Raw genomic sequence first — 16,858 nt, forward strand, 5'->3', positions numbered from 1 at the left:
ACCCCTGACCACCTCATTCAAATGTCAGGGGGGCCCTGAGCTGTCGCGTTGCATTATTGGAGAAATCCTCGCGATCCTTTTGAGACCCAACTGCCCGGCTCATGGGCACCTGAATTCGGCGCCTCTCTGGCTAGCGTCATCGTCAGGTCGATGCCAGTGTTTCAGTTGGTTTAGCATTTTGGATATTGATTTCCTGGTTGATCCGTGCTACACGTCGAGCCTGACGGCGACCAAGCAGACTAGCAGGGATAGCAGAGCACGTCGTGTTGACCAACAGTGGTTTTCGTTGGGTTTTGGAGTTTGTCTGAACTGAACATACCCTCGGAAGAGAGGAGTGTTGTATGTTCTTGATTGTTTTCAACTGCTGAAGAAACAATGCGTGATCCAGTGGCAACGGTTCGTGTCATGATTATACTAGAATCCAAGCTGAGTGGACGGCCCACATGAGCAATTACGTTCCTACTGATACGATCCGGAACGGCCGTGCAGGCGAGTGAAAAATGTTAATTGCGCTGCCGTGCTCAGAGGTCAGAGCATCTCTGTCTGTCTGTCTCCGCTCTTGCTCCCTCGGCAAATGGAGAATCTTTCGGCCTCCCGACAAATGGAGATGGGCACCCAAAATCATAAAGGCTGTGTTTTATTTCCAAAATTTCTCTATCTAAACTTCACTATTCACCTATTACATCAAATCTTTTATCTCATGTATGAAGTATTAAATATAGGTAAATAAAAAAAACTAATTGTATAGTTTTGATGTATACGACGCATAAAGGCTGTGTTTTATTTCCAAAATTTCTCTCTCCAAACTTCACTATTCACCTATTACATCAAATCTTTTATCTCATGTATGGAGTATTAAATATAGGTAAATAAAAAAAACTAATTGTATAATTTTGATGTATACGACGAGACGAATTTTTGAGCCTAGTTAGGTCATGATAGACAACAATTATCACATTTTATGAAGCTTCCGCTCCGACTCCTGCTCGCGCCTGTAGCTTCGGAGTCGCAGCTCCACCAAACAAGCAGGGGCGGTGGAACGGCTTCTGCTGTCGTAGTAGAGGAGCCGGAGCCGTTTCTGCCATACATGCAGGAGCCGAGGAACCCTGTTCCCCGCGAGCGGCTCCGGGTCAGCTCTGCACACAAAAGCGGCGTGCGAGAAGCCCCGCCAAACGCGCTGGTGCCCAGTACCATCCCTCTTAGAAATTAGAAAAACATTCGTCGTGATTGAGAAGCTAATTCCGTCCTATCCCATGCAACCCAACACCATCATCTCCTGTTGCTGAACCTGAAGCCTGCAGTTTGAGAACGCCGATGCGCAGGGTTACGAACGGAACAGATCGGGCTGGCGACTTTGGCTGGGTCAAACCCGCCAGGGCCGGGCCTCCATCCACCAGTAGTGCCGCCAGAACGTGAGGCGGAGGCGGCGGGGGCACCGCCACGCACGACCTGAGAGACCAACGGGCAACGGCCCCGTATGAATGTCTCCGATCCAGTCGTCTTCCGGGGGACACCAAATAAACAAGTGCCGGTCCACATCCCCGTGCCGAATTCCTCTCCGATGCCTTTCTTCTTCTCCCCTCCGATGCCGTGGTGGCGTCGCGGATTCGGAAAAACAAGAAGAAGAAGAGCAAAAGGAAGCAGATCGAGCCCGTCGGTCCAAACCGCATCGCGACGCCGACCAACCAGGCCTCGCCGGCTCGCCGTCCGGTTGACGCCACGCCGGTCCCCCGGAAAACGATCGGGGAGTCGAGATCAGCCGCTACCCCACCGCAGAAACCCAAACCCAAGGACCGAAACGAGCAAACGAGCTGTGATCCTGCTACTTTTTTGTTTTTTGAACGACACTGCGTGCTGCTAGCTACCACTACCATTACCCATGTTTATCGGTCGTGTAATACTTTGGCTCATGATTTAGCTGGTTTTGGTCGTGATCGAAACCGGATCATCCTGTCGTAGTATGGATGTATCCCCTTCCAAGCTTTGTCCTGGCCGTGATTTCACGGCTAGTTAAATAAAGTAGCGAGCGCTTACTGTAAAAAAAAAACTACTAGCGCACTTACTCGCAGTTCTGCTGACGGAGCCATAGTACGTCATCGCTGCTTGCTGCTGCCACCGCGTAATCTCGGAAGAACTCACCACTGACCTTTGAGAAAAGGAGCCTTAATTACATCCTCACCAGTGATGACGCCCACGGAGGCCTACGGCAGGCGAAGCTACCGCCGGTCTGGTCACTCCAACGGAAACGGCGGCAGCGGGTACTACGGCGTCGTCCCAACGTTCAAATCTCGTTTGGAGCTGCTTAATCACGGTCATTAGGGCCCCACTAATGCGAATTACTCCTTTTTTTCTTTTCTTTTTTTCGTTCTCGCGACGATATTTCTCGGCTTCCAAGTCGCGCCTCCCCTCTCTATTTCCATTTGCTTTCCACCAAACGGGCCCTTTCCCCCTCCCCATCATCTCCCTCCCCTCCTCCCCTTCGGCCCTTTCCTTCCCACTCTGTTCTTGTTAATTGCGCTCGTCATCCCGTCAGTATCATTAGTCCCGCCAACCTCCTCCTCCTCTTCTTACCTGTAAAGATTTTGTCTGTTCGTCCTTGGGATTTCTGATCCCGTTCGCAGTCCTGATTTTATTTTGCGTGTGAAAATCTCGCCTTTGTGGCAATCTGCAGTAGTAGTGGGAAGGGAGGAGTTTGTGTAGAGTGTTCTTTCCCTCTCTTTTTTTCGATCCGAAGCGGAGTTCTTGTAGTGGTTGCTTGCCACTAAAGAATCGCGCTTGGATTGCGTTCTCCGGCTCCGCTCCGCTCCAATTCAATTTGTGTCGCCGGAGGCGGGATTCGGGCGAAAGGCACTGTTTTGTGCTTTCTTGGATTCCACGGCAAAGCCCGGCTGCGAGGTCGGCGTCCCTCTCCGTCGCGTTCCGCCGGTTGCCACGGGCCGGGCTCCGGGGATGGTGTCGCAGGCACCCATGGCCGGCGCCAACCTCACGGCGGCGCTGTGCAAGAAGAGCAACCGCGTCGCGCGGGTGCTCGCGTACGCGCTGCTGGAGTGGATCCTCATCGCGCTTCTCCTCGCCAACGGCGTCTTCTCCTACCTCATCTCCAGGTTCGCCGCCTTCTTCGGCCTCGCACCGCCGTGCGCGCTCTGCTCCCGCCTCGGCGTCGACAGCCTCTTCGAGCGCCACCCACACCGTGGCGTCGGAGGAGCCGGGGCCCGCGCCGAGGCCCTGCGACGCGTGCTGTGCGACGCGCACGCCGCCGAGCTGTCGCGCCTCGGCTACTGCAGCGCGCACCGCCGGCTCGCGGACGCCGGGGACATGTGCGAGGATTGCGCCGCGGCGGCAGCGCCCGGGAAGGCGCTGCTGTCGTGGATGGGCCGGAGCGAGCTCGGCGAGCGGGACCTCGCGTGCGCCTGCTGCGGCGTCGCGCTCGAGAGCGGCTTCTACTCGCCGCCGTTCTTGCTCCCAACGCCGGCGGCGCGTGGCTCAGATTGTGGCCACAAGGAAGAGGAAGAGACAGCGATGCCAAATGGAGACGTGGTCTTTGTGTCCGAGGAAGGCCCTGTGATCGAGCTCTTCGATGAGAAACCGTTGCTGGGGGATGACTCGATCAATGTATTGGCTCAGGGTGCTGAGATTGTTGCCAATTTTGAGCGTCTGGTGCCTCTTGAATCCATTGACTCATTGGCTGTCGACATGGCTTCAGTGTCATCCCAATATTGTGGTGAGAGGAAGGAAGCGGTTGATCATGTAAGGCAGAACGATGCGGTCACGGAGAACAAGGCTAATGCCAATGAGGAGAAAATTGTGTTGACATCTGATGATGACAAGGGGGATGGTGTGGTTGATCGGCTGATTGATGAACAGATTGCTGATGTAGCCCTCGTGTCAGCTTGTATGGAAGGTACATTTGATGATGGGATAAATGCAGGCGAAACCATTGAGGGCTTTGGTGATCACCAGTGTAAGTCACTCCCTCTCTGATAAATAACCTTTTTGGCAAGTCATTATCTTTTGGCATTCCAGTTTAACAATGATGTGTCTATGGGTGTGAATATCACCAGCTTTTGCAATTACTTCACTGCATATGTATTTATTGTGCTTGTGTTCATTGCCGCATTTATGTTTATTCTGCTAGCCACCTAAGTAATTAATTAGAATGTAGTTTTCTGCTCGGGTGTTTATTGAGCTTTGTTACTGTACTCCTTTAGTTATATTAGATTTTGCATAGTACTGGTATACCCACTGCACTTTTGCTGTCATATTTGATCTGGTGAATCTATAGTAGAACTGGAGAAAAAAGAAGTACTATAAGAAAGTTAAAAGGATGAAATGGACCTCTTAACAAAATAGAAGGCAGCACATGTCACTTACTGTCCTTGAAGTTGTTCGGTGCTGATGTTTTTTCCTTTTTCAAGTTACTAAGCCATCTGCCTTGTTTTCAAAATATGAAATGCAGCTCCTGAGGATGACAGTGGATTGAAAGATAAGGATATGAAAATATCAATTGAGGATGAGATATCTGAAGATGATCAAGTTGAACAGGTTATTCCACAGCAGAAATTGTACACCATGCCAAGAAATCCCAGTGACCATGAATTTGTTGAGAAGTTAGACACAAGTGTTGAGGTGGAGCATTTTCAACAGGCTGAGTTGAAGCAAAAACTGAACTTGATGCCAATGGAAGCTTGTGTGCGTGTCTCGGCAACTCAGCCTGAGGAGACGGTTCAACAAGCAGAGGTGAATCAGGAGTTGGCTTCAATACCAATATATCCCAGGGAGCATTCTGGTGAAGAACTTGAAGGAGAGAAAACTGTACAGGCTGTGCTGGAACAAGAGTGGGACTCTGAGCCAGTTGATTCTAGGGAACATACTTTCATGACTTCATATGCTCATACTGATGATGAGCAGGCTGAGAGGAAGCAGAAAGTCACTTCTGTGAAGGAAGATGTACTGGACTATGCAGCAGACACTTTTAATGATGACACAAACACATGGAAAGGTAAGATGCTGAGATCTTAAGAATTCTTTTGTTTATTCCCACCAGTTTAATGCATTATGGTTATTTCTATTATGATTGTGTAAATTTTTAAATTTTTTCTTACATATTGAACAGGAGATATTGAAGAAGATCCAACTGAAGCTACTCTAACAAGCATACATCAAATATCTTATGAACCTTTGACAATCTTGGATAAGTTCGCTCACGATCATAGTGTCATAGAAGAAGAGAGAGAGCCTGAGACACCAACTCATATTGAAGGTATATGTGATTCGCAAGAATTGCTGGATTATAAAGCAGCTGTTTCTGATGGTAAATCCATTGCAAGTGTTGCTACTATCTCTACTGATCTGGAAAGCACTGAATTTGTGAGCGTTGATCAACTAAGATCTGCTTTGGCATCTGCACGCAAGTCATTGAACAGCCTATATGCTGAACTCGAAAATGAGAGGAATGCTGCTGCTATAGCTGCTGATGAAACCATGGCAATGATAAACCGCTTGCAAGAACAGAAAGCTGCGATGCAGATGGAGGCGATCCAGTACCAGCGTCTTATGGAGGAACAGTCGGAGTATGATCAAGAAGCATTGCAGAGACTGAATGAACTAGTTGTGAGGAGAGAGAAGGAGAAGCAAGATCTGGAGAGAGAACTCGAGATGTATCGTCACAAGGTTCATCTCTATGAGGCAAAGGCAAGGAAAATGTCCAGACACAAGGCCGATGACCAGAATGGGTCATCGTCAGCTTCGTCAAGTGCTGAGGACAGTGATGACCTTTCGCAAAGTTTCTATGAAGGGGATGAATCTGCCCATGGTCTCAACGGAAGCAATGGGAGTAGCCCTACAGATGTTGTCCTGCACGAAACTGCCAGACATCTAGTTACCCTTGATGGCTCACTAGCTGATTTTGAGGAAGAGAGACTCTCCATACTAGAACAACTTAAAGTGCTAGAGGATAAACTTTTTGACCTCGATGATGAAGATTCTGATAACATGAAGACGGACAAGCATTTCTCAGAAGAAAACCATTTCAGCGGTGCCTCAAATGGTTTCTCTGATGATGATAGCTGCTTTAAACTTCATGACAAAAGAAAAAGCGTAACCTATAAAGGAAAGAAGCTCCTGCCACTGTTTGATGATGCTACTGTGGAAGCTAGAGACATCCTTCCAAATAAGCAAGTTGATGATGCAGATCAGTTGACAGAAGTCACATTGGATCTTGCTACAGAGCAAGATAAACTTGCAATCGCCAATGAAATTGATCAAGTCCATGAAAGGCTGCATGCTCTTGAAGCAGATAGGGAATATATAAAACAGTGTGTGAGGTCTTTGAAAAAGGGAGGCAAAGGGTTCGATCTTCTTCAGGAGATCTTACAGCATCTTCGAGACCTGAGAAGGATTGAGCAGCGTGCAAGGAACTCTGGAGAGCTTTCACCTCACTATTTACATCTTTACACAGATTAAAGGTAACATGCTATACTTAGTGTTGAATATTGATGGTCATCTGAATTTTCTTTTCAACATGGAGATGGTGATACAATCATTGATCTTTAGATTCTAAGAAAATTAGTTCATCGTTATTCCATTCCAGCATTCCTTACATGATGAATAAACAAAATTCTACTTTCTTAAAGTAGCTAGGCACCCCTCATGTCTTTTTGCGCAGTATTAAATTTTGCGCCAAACTTTTGTGCCTAACAATACCACATTCTATCCTGATTTGATTCTACCAGAACCTTAATTCTTGCTTGCTGGTTCCAGATCAGCTGCAGGCCCTGGTGCTCATGTCTGACCAATATAGCTCGAAAACGGAAAACATACAACAATGATAAGAAAAAAAAAGGATTGCCGACTAGCTAGTATTGCTGCTCACAGTCGGTTCATTCCTGGAGAGAAAGGAGCTCCTCCAGGAGATGCCATCACAGTCGGTTTGGCGACGCCATCCAGAAGGCAGATCATGGAGCAATTCTGCCTTCCAAGGTCCAGGGTTTTTGTGGACCACTTTGCACGTTCCCGCTTTGTTTTTGTCGGTTTATTAGTTATCCCCGGGTGGCTTCCAAGCTTTTGCCCAAGGGCAATAGGTTGGTTGGTGAGCTGCCCGGGGGCCCATGGGGTGTGTTTGTGGGTTGTGGCGGCAATCATGGCCTTGTGCAAGCTTTGGAATTCATTAGCCGAAAACATGCCGCTGCCAGCTTTGTTGCCAGGTATAGAGTGAGTATAAAAAGAGGTAGTCCCGGCGGGCTTCACTAGTTTTTGTTTTTTTTCTTTTCCTGTAAATCTTCTAGCTGTATGTAATGCGCTTTCGGCTTTTGGAATGGTGAGGTGTTGGGTGTGTGTGTGTGGAGAGCATGATTGCTGTTTGATGGGAGAGCATCGCTGTGCCGGCCCTTTCCTTTTTCTTCTTTTCTTTTCTTCTCTTTTATTGTGGACATGCTACAAAACTAGTAGAGTCCTTTTGATGCAAGTGCTGCTTAGTTATTAAGCCCTGAAAGCAACCTGCGTCATACACTGATGCATGATTGGTTTAGCTGTCAAGGATCGTAAGGTGACCACTTGATCGCTGGCCAGAACGCCGATGCAGCTCACCAAACAGTCTGTTGGGTGTGGGGTGGACCTGCCCTACCATGTTCCGGTGCTGCTCGCCGATGCATGACATTGTTGGCCCTGTCCTTTGCAATACCTTCTCTGCTCCGGTACTGGTACTACTAGGTTGTCAGCTGTCAGCAACAGCTTCCCCGTCGATCGATCGATCTCCTAGCTTTGGCTGGTCCGGGCAGTGCGGGAGCGAATCTGTCTGTCCGTAGCCGTGCAGCTTTGGCTGGGGGCGAGGTGAGGGAGGAGCCGAGGTGTGTTGGATTGGATGATTGCCGAGGCCGGAGGTCGTCGTGGCCTGCGATATGGCTGTCAATTGGTGATCTTAGGTACTTTAATTCTTTAATTTTTTAGTTTAAAATTTTATCTATTTTTCAAAATCAGATTTTATTTCAAAAAATTAGTATAAAATTTTAAATTAAAAAGAGTTGAATGTGCACCTAAAAATCATCAATTAACACCCCTAGACTGCGAGATGCGTCGCATCCAGTGAAATGATTAAGTGAATTGAGGCTGTGATTCTGTGAAGGCACAAGGGTGGTGCTTGCTTTATTTCTAAGCATGGATCGGGCAGAGGGGGTGACAGGTCGCCGGTGATTGTTCCTGCCTCCTGCTAGAGGGTTGTAGATGCATGTGGTGTGTGGGAAGGCAAGTAACACCTGCGGTTAAACAGAGCTCCGTGCTTACTCGTCAGTTTCAGAGGAGATCATGGGATTGTCCTTGGAGTTGGTAGATTGGTATACTGGTTTTCCTAAGAAACTGGCTGCTAGATATATGGTTAACTTTCTTTGCAATCTCGACCCAAACCTTATCTCTGCTTCTCTTTCTCTCAGACTTGTCAGCTGTTTATAGAGGAATTTGACCCAGTGACACGATCTAGCATCATACTCCCTCCGTTGGCTGCTGTGGCGACAACGGGATAGACCCGCCGACAAAATCAGGCCCATATCTTCTTTTTCTTTTGGAAGGAATCGGGCCCATATCTTCTAGTACACCGAGTTTTTTTTTATTTTTTTATTTTTTCAAAATCGTTTTTACAGAAATATATTTTCGGTTTCACAATTTACAGGTTCTTGCTTGGGAAAAAAATGCTATGTTGTTGTTGTTGTCACAATTTACAGGTTTATACCCTTACTGCACGGCAAGGGGGTGGCAGGGGGCCTACCGCCCAGCAGGGGGGCGGCAGGCTCCCCCCAATATAAAAGCCGAGGTCCCCCCACACCTGCATTTGCAGCAAACAACATCCATAGAGGGAAAAAGGAGAGACGTGGGGTGAGGGAGGGAGTTGCAACAGCGAAGCCCTGCCGGATTCTGCACTTGTGATATGCAGGTAAGTTACGTATGAATCCATTAATATTGTAAAGTAATTTAATTTAATTAATGCTATAGTATTAAAATTTCAATTCAGTATTAAAAATTAAGTTTATTACAAACTTATTTCTAAATGAATTATAAATTAAAATAGAATTAAGTTTTGGATAGTGAAATATAGTATTAAATTTGTTTCTAAATATTGCAGCATAAGGCAATGGCTGCCACCAATTTTGGAGGATTTTCATGGACCGAAGAAAAATCTAGTATAATACTTGAGATCATGACACATCTTATAATCAGTAAGAAGTTGGATGTATTAGCGGATGGTACGATAGAGATGGTGTTGTCAAAATTAGTTCAGTTTAAAAATTTTACATTGTTTCGAGGTATTATAACGCAAGATGTAAAGGAACACCTGCTAGAACGTCGGAAGATATACATGAGGGTGTGTGAACTAGCGAATCATCCTAATGTTATTGGATTCTTACAAAGTACTTGTAAGATATGGATGCGGTCAGATGTGTATGAGATGCACATTAAGGTAACTCTTATTCAGTTCTAATCCCATCCGTTATTTGTAATTCATATTTACGAAATAGTAAATTTATTGTGTAATTATATGCTAGGATTACCCCGAGGACACGGAGTTGATTAACAAATCGATACCAAATTTTCGTAAATTGGTATGTATCTTCGGTGGAGTTATGCCGCAAACTAGACGAAGGAGGTGGAAAAGATCTTCCGGTGATAGTTCTTGGCCTCCGCAAGAACAGATGACCGGAGATTCGTCAAGTCATGCTGCACCACCTCAAGCACCAACTTGTGTTAACTGGGATGACGATATGGATGACTTCATGCCCCTAAATCATGGCCTCCAACACATAATGTTCCCCCCCTGTACACGAACCTAGAACCAGAAAAGAGAGAAAGGGAAAGGCAAGAGTTTCGTCAAGTAATGCTGCATCACCTCAAGCACCAACTTGTGTTAACTGGGATGACGATATGGATGACTTCATGCCCCCAAAACCATGGCCTCCAACACATGATGTTTGTCCCCCTATACATGAATCTACAACCAGAAAAGAGAGAAAGGGAAAGTCGAGAGGTTCGTCAAGTCATGCTACACCACCTGCAGCACCACCATCTGTCAACTGGGATGATGACTTAGATAATTTCATGACATGATCTATAACATATGATGTTCATCGGTTTTAGATTGTGATGTAAATTGTGACGGGACGGCAGACCTCATGTACCTTTAATTGCAATACTTATATGTTTGCTATGTTTGATTGCAATGATTATATTTATTTATGAATCTTGAACCTCATGTGGATCTATGATACAATACCACATAAGATACAATGAACAAAATATAAATAGAACGTTAAACAAAATACCACATAACATATTACATTGAAGGTTTCATTCGTTACAACTAAATTCGAGAGAAATACGCACTGCCAACTAATTAAACAAGACATCTAGACATAGTATATACATGTATATAATTAGTTTCGTACACACAAATACATTGCAAGCTGTTACGTGTACAACTAGATGCGGCGAATTCTTGTAGGTGGAGCCGATCCATCCGTCGGATTCCCGGAAGGTCCAGCCTCGGCAGCAGTAGTGGGTACTGAAAGCTGTGGGCAATTCTTGTAAGTGTGACCGTCTGCTCCACACAAGTTGCAACGTTTTTTCTTCTTTCCAACCTCGGACTCGTCCATTCCGTTCTGCATACGACGTGTCTGCCGTCGGCCTATGCCCCTCTTCATAGCTGGATCTGGGATGAGCATTGGATGTGAATTTTTTTGAATGAATGGTCCTAGAATATCGATGCCGTATATCTCATGACACCAAGTCTGTGCAGCGGCTTCCTTTGTGAAATAGTGAGAAACATACGACGCAGCATCTAACCCAGATACAGAACAAGCCGCGATGACATGGGAGCATGGTAAGTGATGCACCTTTGGCTTCTGGCATCTGCAGAACACCCTCCCGTCAATGGTTATGAAAACTTCTTGAACTACCCTTTGTCTGCGGACACCCTGTCCGGTCTTGTCCCTGCATGATACCTCAAACCTTTGCTCTTTTGTGCCCATCGATATAACTGAGTGAAATCGAGTCTTTTCCATCTTTTTTTCCATGTACTCATTGACCCTTCCGCAAAAACACACTCCTGGATCATGAAGTAAGGAAGCGGCGGATGCGTATCGCTCCATAAAATACCTAACACATTCATACATGATGAACTCAACAATGCCAACAAGAGGAAATCCACGAACACGACGCATTACCATATTGTAACACTCAGCATGGTTGGTCGTCTCGATCCCGTAACGCCTCCCATCTGTGTCATACATAAGTGACCACTTCTCTTTAGGTGCACCATCAATCCACTGTGTAAATGGTTTGGCACCTCGAACTAATAAATCTGTAGAACGTCTCCTGTTGGATGATGAGGCCTGACTCTTAAGCAATTCGGCGCTCATGTCATCAATTATACCCCACAAAGCATCGAACTTCCTCTGCTGATTCTGAGTGCACAATCGCTTGAACAAATTCATTAGATCCTTATTCTTGAACCGCTCATAAAAGTTAGCAGCCATATGCCTCACACACCACCTACTGACAACATCTGACCATATATGAGGTGAAAATGGACTATCTTTTTGGAGTTGCCTTATAGCTGCAAGTAGACATGCATGCCTATCACTGATAAAGGCAAACATTAGGCCTTCCAGCAACAACGTGATTCTTCAGACGTTCAAGAAACCAGTACCAGCTTTCTGTGTTCTCATTCTCAACAAAGGCAAAGACGATGGGAACTATCTGCTTGTTGCAATCAATTCCGATCGCCGTCAATATTGTTCCCTTATATTTCCCTGTCAAAAAAGTGCCGTCAATACACAGAATAAGAAGGGAGTAAATGAAGGCCCTCACACATGCACCAATGCAGAAGAAAGCTCGCAGCAAAATGCTTGGCTCCCCTGACAAGCTCGGTACACTGTATGTATCAAAAGCACTTCCAGGATTTCTGTGCACAATTGCTTCAAGCATACTAGATAGGTTGTCATATGAAGCCTCATAAGTGCCAAACCGCATCTCAAACACTTTTTGTTTAGCCCGCCAAGCCTTTGCATAGCTGATCACATACTGGAAATTCTGTTCAATGTCCCTAATTATCAATGCAGGCTCGTAATCCATTTTGTCAAGAATCACCCCATACATCTTTTTGGCCACGAAAGTATATGTGATATTACGGTGATGTCCCACAACACCTGTCAATCTACAAGTATGTGGTGTAACAATTGAACATTCCCAGTGTGTTTTGAACTTCTCCTTGTAGGCATGCACTCGCCATGTACAGTCTTTATCTGCACACCTCACATCGTATTCTTTGCTGCTAGACTTCAACACTCTGAATTCCTTCCTCAGAGATATAACCCAGACCTTCACAGCATCCTTCACATCTTCAATGGTACGATACTTTGCCCCTTATATGACCTCATTCACTCTGTATTCAAACTCCGGACATCTAATATCTTGTACCACTGGATTCCCAAAACCCTCTTCACGCCATTCACCTAGCACTGGGAAGCGCTCATCATCCGATGAGTCCCCACATTGCTCCATTATTTGTGCATCATGGTCTTCTTTCTCCATGTCCTCCACAATTTTAGGTATCCGCTCGCCTTCATCTGCTAAACCTTGTGATTCTGGTTCTGGTTTTGTAGCTTGCACGTTCTCTTCTTCTTTATCCTCTTCCAACTCTTCATTCCAGTCATATGTTGTGTGTGTTGATCCTTCACCTAAATCACCGACCTTCTGGTGAATCTGAATTACCATCGCGAGAGGCCACCCTCTTTGAAGAGCTGCGTGCATGTAATGATTCCATTCTTCCGTACTACTTATAAGCGTCAACTCCCAGAAATCCTCATCTACTTATAAGCGTCAACTCCCAGAAATCCTCATTTGTTTCCCAGGAAGTCACGGTATGAATCGTAAGCAAATGAGTCTTTGGATTCACATTGAACTTCCCGTGAAGCCATTTGCGTATGGAACCAAAACTCCTCTCTAGGGGTTTATCTAGACTGCACTGTCTTCGTTCCAATGCTGATAGATTTACTCCATAGGAATCACGAGTAATTCTATAGAAATCACCGTAATGAACTTGAAACGCCACCTTACTCGACATATCTGACCATCCAAAGACTTAATTTTAATTAAACCAATTTCTAAAACCATGGTACGGCTTCAATTATAACTACTAATCCGAATCCTAAGCGGTTATAATTATAAAAAACACTAATTATAGAATTAAAAATACAAAAAATTAGAATGACAAAGTTGAGAAATATTGGTTACCTGCGGTTCGGATCCAAAATCTGGCAGGACTTCGCTGTTGCAACTCCCTCCCTCACCTCACATCTCTCATTTTTCCCTCTATGGATGTTGTTGCTGCAAATGCAGGTGGGAGGGACCTCGACTTTTATATTGGGGGGAGCCTGCCGCCCCCCTGCCGGGCGGTAGGGTTCTCCATGCAATAAAACACAAATTTTAATTACATATAAACCCCTACCGCCCCGTCAGTGCCCGTAAATTATGAAATCGAAAATATATTTCTATAAAATCGATTTTGAAAAATAAAAAAATAAAAATAAACGCTAGTACGCCGGTGTTTGCCGATGACTCCTGGCCCAACACGACCCAGACCAGGGCAAGTCGGTAACTCCAGCCCTGATTAGCAACGCGGCCTTCGCTCTGCGCCCCCAATCTGTCGCCCCGCCGCACAGGCGCAAACCCTCCTCCCTTCGCGCCGCATCTGCCTCGCACCGCCGCCACCGCCATGAAGCGCTCAGCCGACGCGATGACGGAGCCGGCGAAGCCCGTGTTCCTCACCAAGGCGGAGCGGGAGCGCCTCGCGCTCGAGCGCCGCCAGGCCGCCGTCTCCGACCAGCGCCGCACCGCGCTCGACCTCCTCCAGTACCTGCCCCGGCCCCCTCCGCCGCCGCCTCCCGGCCTGCCCCCGTCCGGCTCCGGCTCCGCTCCTCGCGACTCCTCCAACTCCCACCGAGACTCCTCCGACCGGGACCGGGACCGGGACCGCCGCCGCGACGACGACTCCCGCCGCGACCGAGATCGGGATCGGGATCGGGAGCGCGACCGGGACGACTCATCCCGCCGCGACAGGGACAGGGACAGAGACCGAGACCGGCGCGACCGCGACCGTGACAGGGATCGGGAGCGGGAGCGGGAGAGGGAACGAGACCGAGACCGGGACAGGGAGCGTGGAGACCGCGGGGACCGAGAGAGGGACCGGCTGGAGAAGATGGCGGAGCGGGAGCGTGAGAAGGAGCTCGACGCGATCAAGGAGCAGTACCTGGGGTCCAAGAAGCCCAAGAAGCGGGTCATCAAGCCCTCGGAGAAGTTCCGCTTCTCCTTCGACTGGGAGAACACCGAGGACACCAGCCGCGACATGAATACGCTCTACCAGTCGCCGCACGAGGCCCGGCTGCTCTTTGGGCGGGGCTTCCTTGCTGGCATCGACCGACGTGAGCAGAAGAAAGCGGCAGCCGCGCACGAGAAGGAGACTCGTGCAGAGCTGCGGCGCAAGGCTGGTGTGGAGGACCGCCCAGAGGATGATGTGGTGGATAAGAAGAAGGCTGCTGCTGCTGAAATGTATGATGCCTTTGACATGCGTGTGGACAGGCACTGGTCTGAGAAGGCGCTTGAGGAGATGAACGAGCGAGATTGGCGTATTTTCCGTGAGGACTTCAATATCTCCTACAAGGGTTCTCGCATACCCCGGCCGATGCGGAAGTGGAGTGAGAGCAAGCTTGGGACTGAGCTGCTTCGTGCCATTGACAAGGCTGGATATGAAAAACCATCACCGATCCAGATGGCTGCCATTCCACTTGGTCTACAGCAGCGTGATGTCATTGGTATTGCTGAGACAGGTTCTGGCAAGACTGCAGCTTTCGTACTCCCTATGCTGTCTTACATTACCCGACTGCCGCCCATAAGCGAGGACAATGAGGCTGAGGGTCCTTATGCTGTTGTCATGGCACCTACACGTGAGCTTGCTCAGCAAATTGAGGAAGAAACCGTGAAATTTGCAACCTACCTAGGCATTAAAGTTGTCTCAATTGTTGGTGGTCAATCAATTGAGGAGCAGGGTTTCAAGATTAGGCAGGGCTGTGAGATTGTAATTGCAACACCTGGCCGGCTTCTTGATTGCTTGGAAAGGAGGTATGCTGTGCTCAACCAGTGCAACTATGTTGTGCTTGATGAGGCTGATAGGATGATTGATATGGGCTTTGAGCCACAAGTTGTTGGTGTCCTTGACGCGATGCCATCAAGTAACTTGAAACCTGAGAATGAGGACGAGGAACTTGACGAGAAGAGGATTTACAGGACTACTTATATGTTTAGTGCCACCATGCCACCTGCTGTAGAGCGTCTTGCTAGGAAGTATCTCCGGAACCCAGTTGTCGTGACAATTGGTACAGCTGGTAAGGCCACTGATCTGATCACCCAGAATGTGATCATGGTGAAGGGGCAAGAGAAGATGCCACGGCTCCAGAAGATACTCACCGATCTCGGAGACAAGACAGCCATTGTGTTCTGCAATACTAAGAAGACAGCGGACATGCGTGCTAAGGATCTGGACAAGGCAGGCTTCCGTGTGACAACCCTACATGGAGGAAAGTCACAGGACCAGAGAGAGATCAGCCTTGATGGTTTCAGAAACCGGCGGTTTAATGTTCTTGTGGCTACTGATGTTGCAGGGCGTGGTATTGATATTCCTGATGTTGCACATGTGATTAACTATGAGATGCCTAGTTCAATTGACACGTACACACATCGCATTGGAAGAACAGGACGTGCTGGAAAGAAGGGAGTAGCAACTTCATTTTTAACGCTGGAGAATACTGACATTTTCTTTGATCTGAAACAGATGCTCATTCAGAGCAACAGTCCTGTGCCACCTGAACTTGCAAGACATGAGGCATCAAAATTTAAGCCAGGCTCAATTCCTGATAGACCTCCAAGGCGTAATGACACAGTCTTCGCAAATCATTGAAGCAACCTACCCCAGTAGGGGCTTTGGGCTATTATGAGCACAATTTCTACTGGAAAGAGAGGGATCTAGATTAGTATTTAAGAGGTACAAAGACCATGATTGTTAGAGTCGTTTTAATTTGTGTTCGGATACTGGCTTTATATTGTCGTAACTTTAGTATATCTTGGTGATGATGTAGTTATGGACATGTGTATCCTATCATGATCTTTGTGCTATTATGCAAGTTTTGACATGGCTGAATTTTAGCATTCCCTTTATATTTTATAAATGCTTTTGTTTCATTTAGGTACCATCCATATTGCTTCAGAACCATTCTTTTATTATTTTGCAGAGAGCATAATACCTTATCTTAATTATGGAGATGTAAGCATGTATTTCAGATGCCTTTGATCCAAAGAGGTGCTAATTTAATTTCTTATTTCACTTTATTTTCCTGCTATGTGCTATTTTCAATGTGAATCAGTGATCAATTTTACAGCTTTCTTGGGCCTATAATCTGGCAGTACAAATGAAACCAAGTGGCTCCCTGTTTATGGGTCTTAAAATCTCCATTATACTGCAGTATGCAGAACAATATGGTGTAGGGCATTGTACTTATGAGCCTAGGGTACTTGCAATGTTGTTGGTGTTAAATCCAGTTGAATCGTTAGTGTCAGTGTCGTGGATAGTTCTGGCTTTTGTATAATACCAAACAAGTGTTAGTGTTTTGGCTAGGGAATAATTTGATTGTACCAAACAAGTGTTGTTGTTTTGTTATAAACAAGTGTTCCTGCAGAATAATCTAATACAATATTTGTAGATGGTGTCAAATACTAACATAGCATGTATTCTGTTTAGCAAGTATTTTATGCCCTTATATATCGT

At 46.7% G+C, this 16,858-nt stretch overlaps 2 protein-coding genes across 3 annotated transcripts; both read left to right on the top strand.

Annotated features, from left to right (window-relative positions):
- Nucleotides 1–2,412: 2,412 nt before the first annotated feature.
- LOC120687839 (myosin-binding protein 2-like) lies at nt 2,413–7,371 on the top strand. The gene is made up of 4 exons (XM_039969911.1): nt 2,413–3,961; nt 4,457–4,999; nt 5,114–6,464; nt 6,760–7,371. The coding sequence occupies exons 1-3, from the start codon at nt 2,950–2,952 to the stop codon at nt 6,460–6,462; spliced, it is 2,904 nt and encodes a 967-aa protein (XP_039825845.1). The 5' UTR covers nt 2,413–2,949; the 3' UTR covers nt 6,463–6,464; nt 6,760–7,371.
- A 6,264-nt stretch (nt 7,372–13,635) lies between these two features.
- Nucleotides 13,636–16,814, top strand: LOC120691178 (DEAD-box ATP-dependent RNA helicase 21). 2 transcript variants are annotated; one of them, XM_039974185.1, is made up of 3 exons: nt 13,652–16,078; nt 16,326–16,393; nt 16,473–16,814. In XM_039974185.1, the coding sequence occupies exon 1, from the start codon at nt 13,757–13,759 to the stop codon at nt 15,992–15,994; it is 2,238 nt and encodes a 745-aa protein (XP_039830119.1). In that variant the 5' UTR covers nt 13,652–13,756; the 3' UTR covers nt 15,995–16,078; nt 16,326–16,393; nt 16,473–16,814. The 2 variants fall into 2 exon arrangements, with proteins under 2 accessions (XP_039830120.1, XP_039830119.1); XM_039974186.1 differs by having other exon boundaries at nt 13,636–16,078; nt 16,326–16,814.
- The last annotated feature ends 44 nt before the right edge of the window (nt 16,815–16,858 follow it).

Source organism: Panicum virgatum, chromosome 9N (genome assembly GCF_016808335.1).
Source record: "Panicum virgatum strain AP13 chromosome 9N, P.virgatum_v5, whole genome shotgun sequence".
Taxonomy (NCBI): domain Eukaryota; kingdom Viridiplantae; phylum Streptophyta; class Magnoliopsida; order Poales; family Poaceae; genus Panicum; species Panicum virgatum.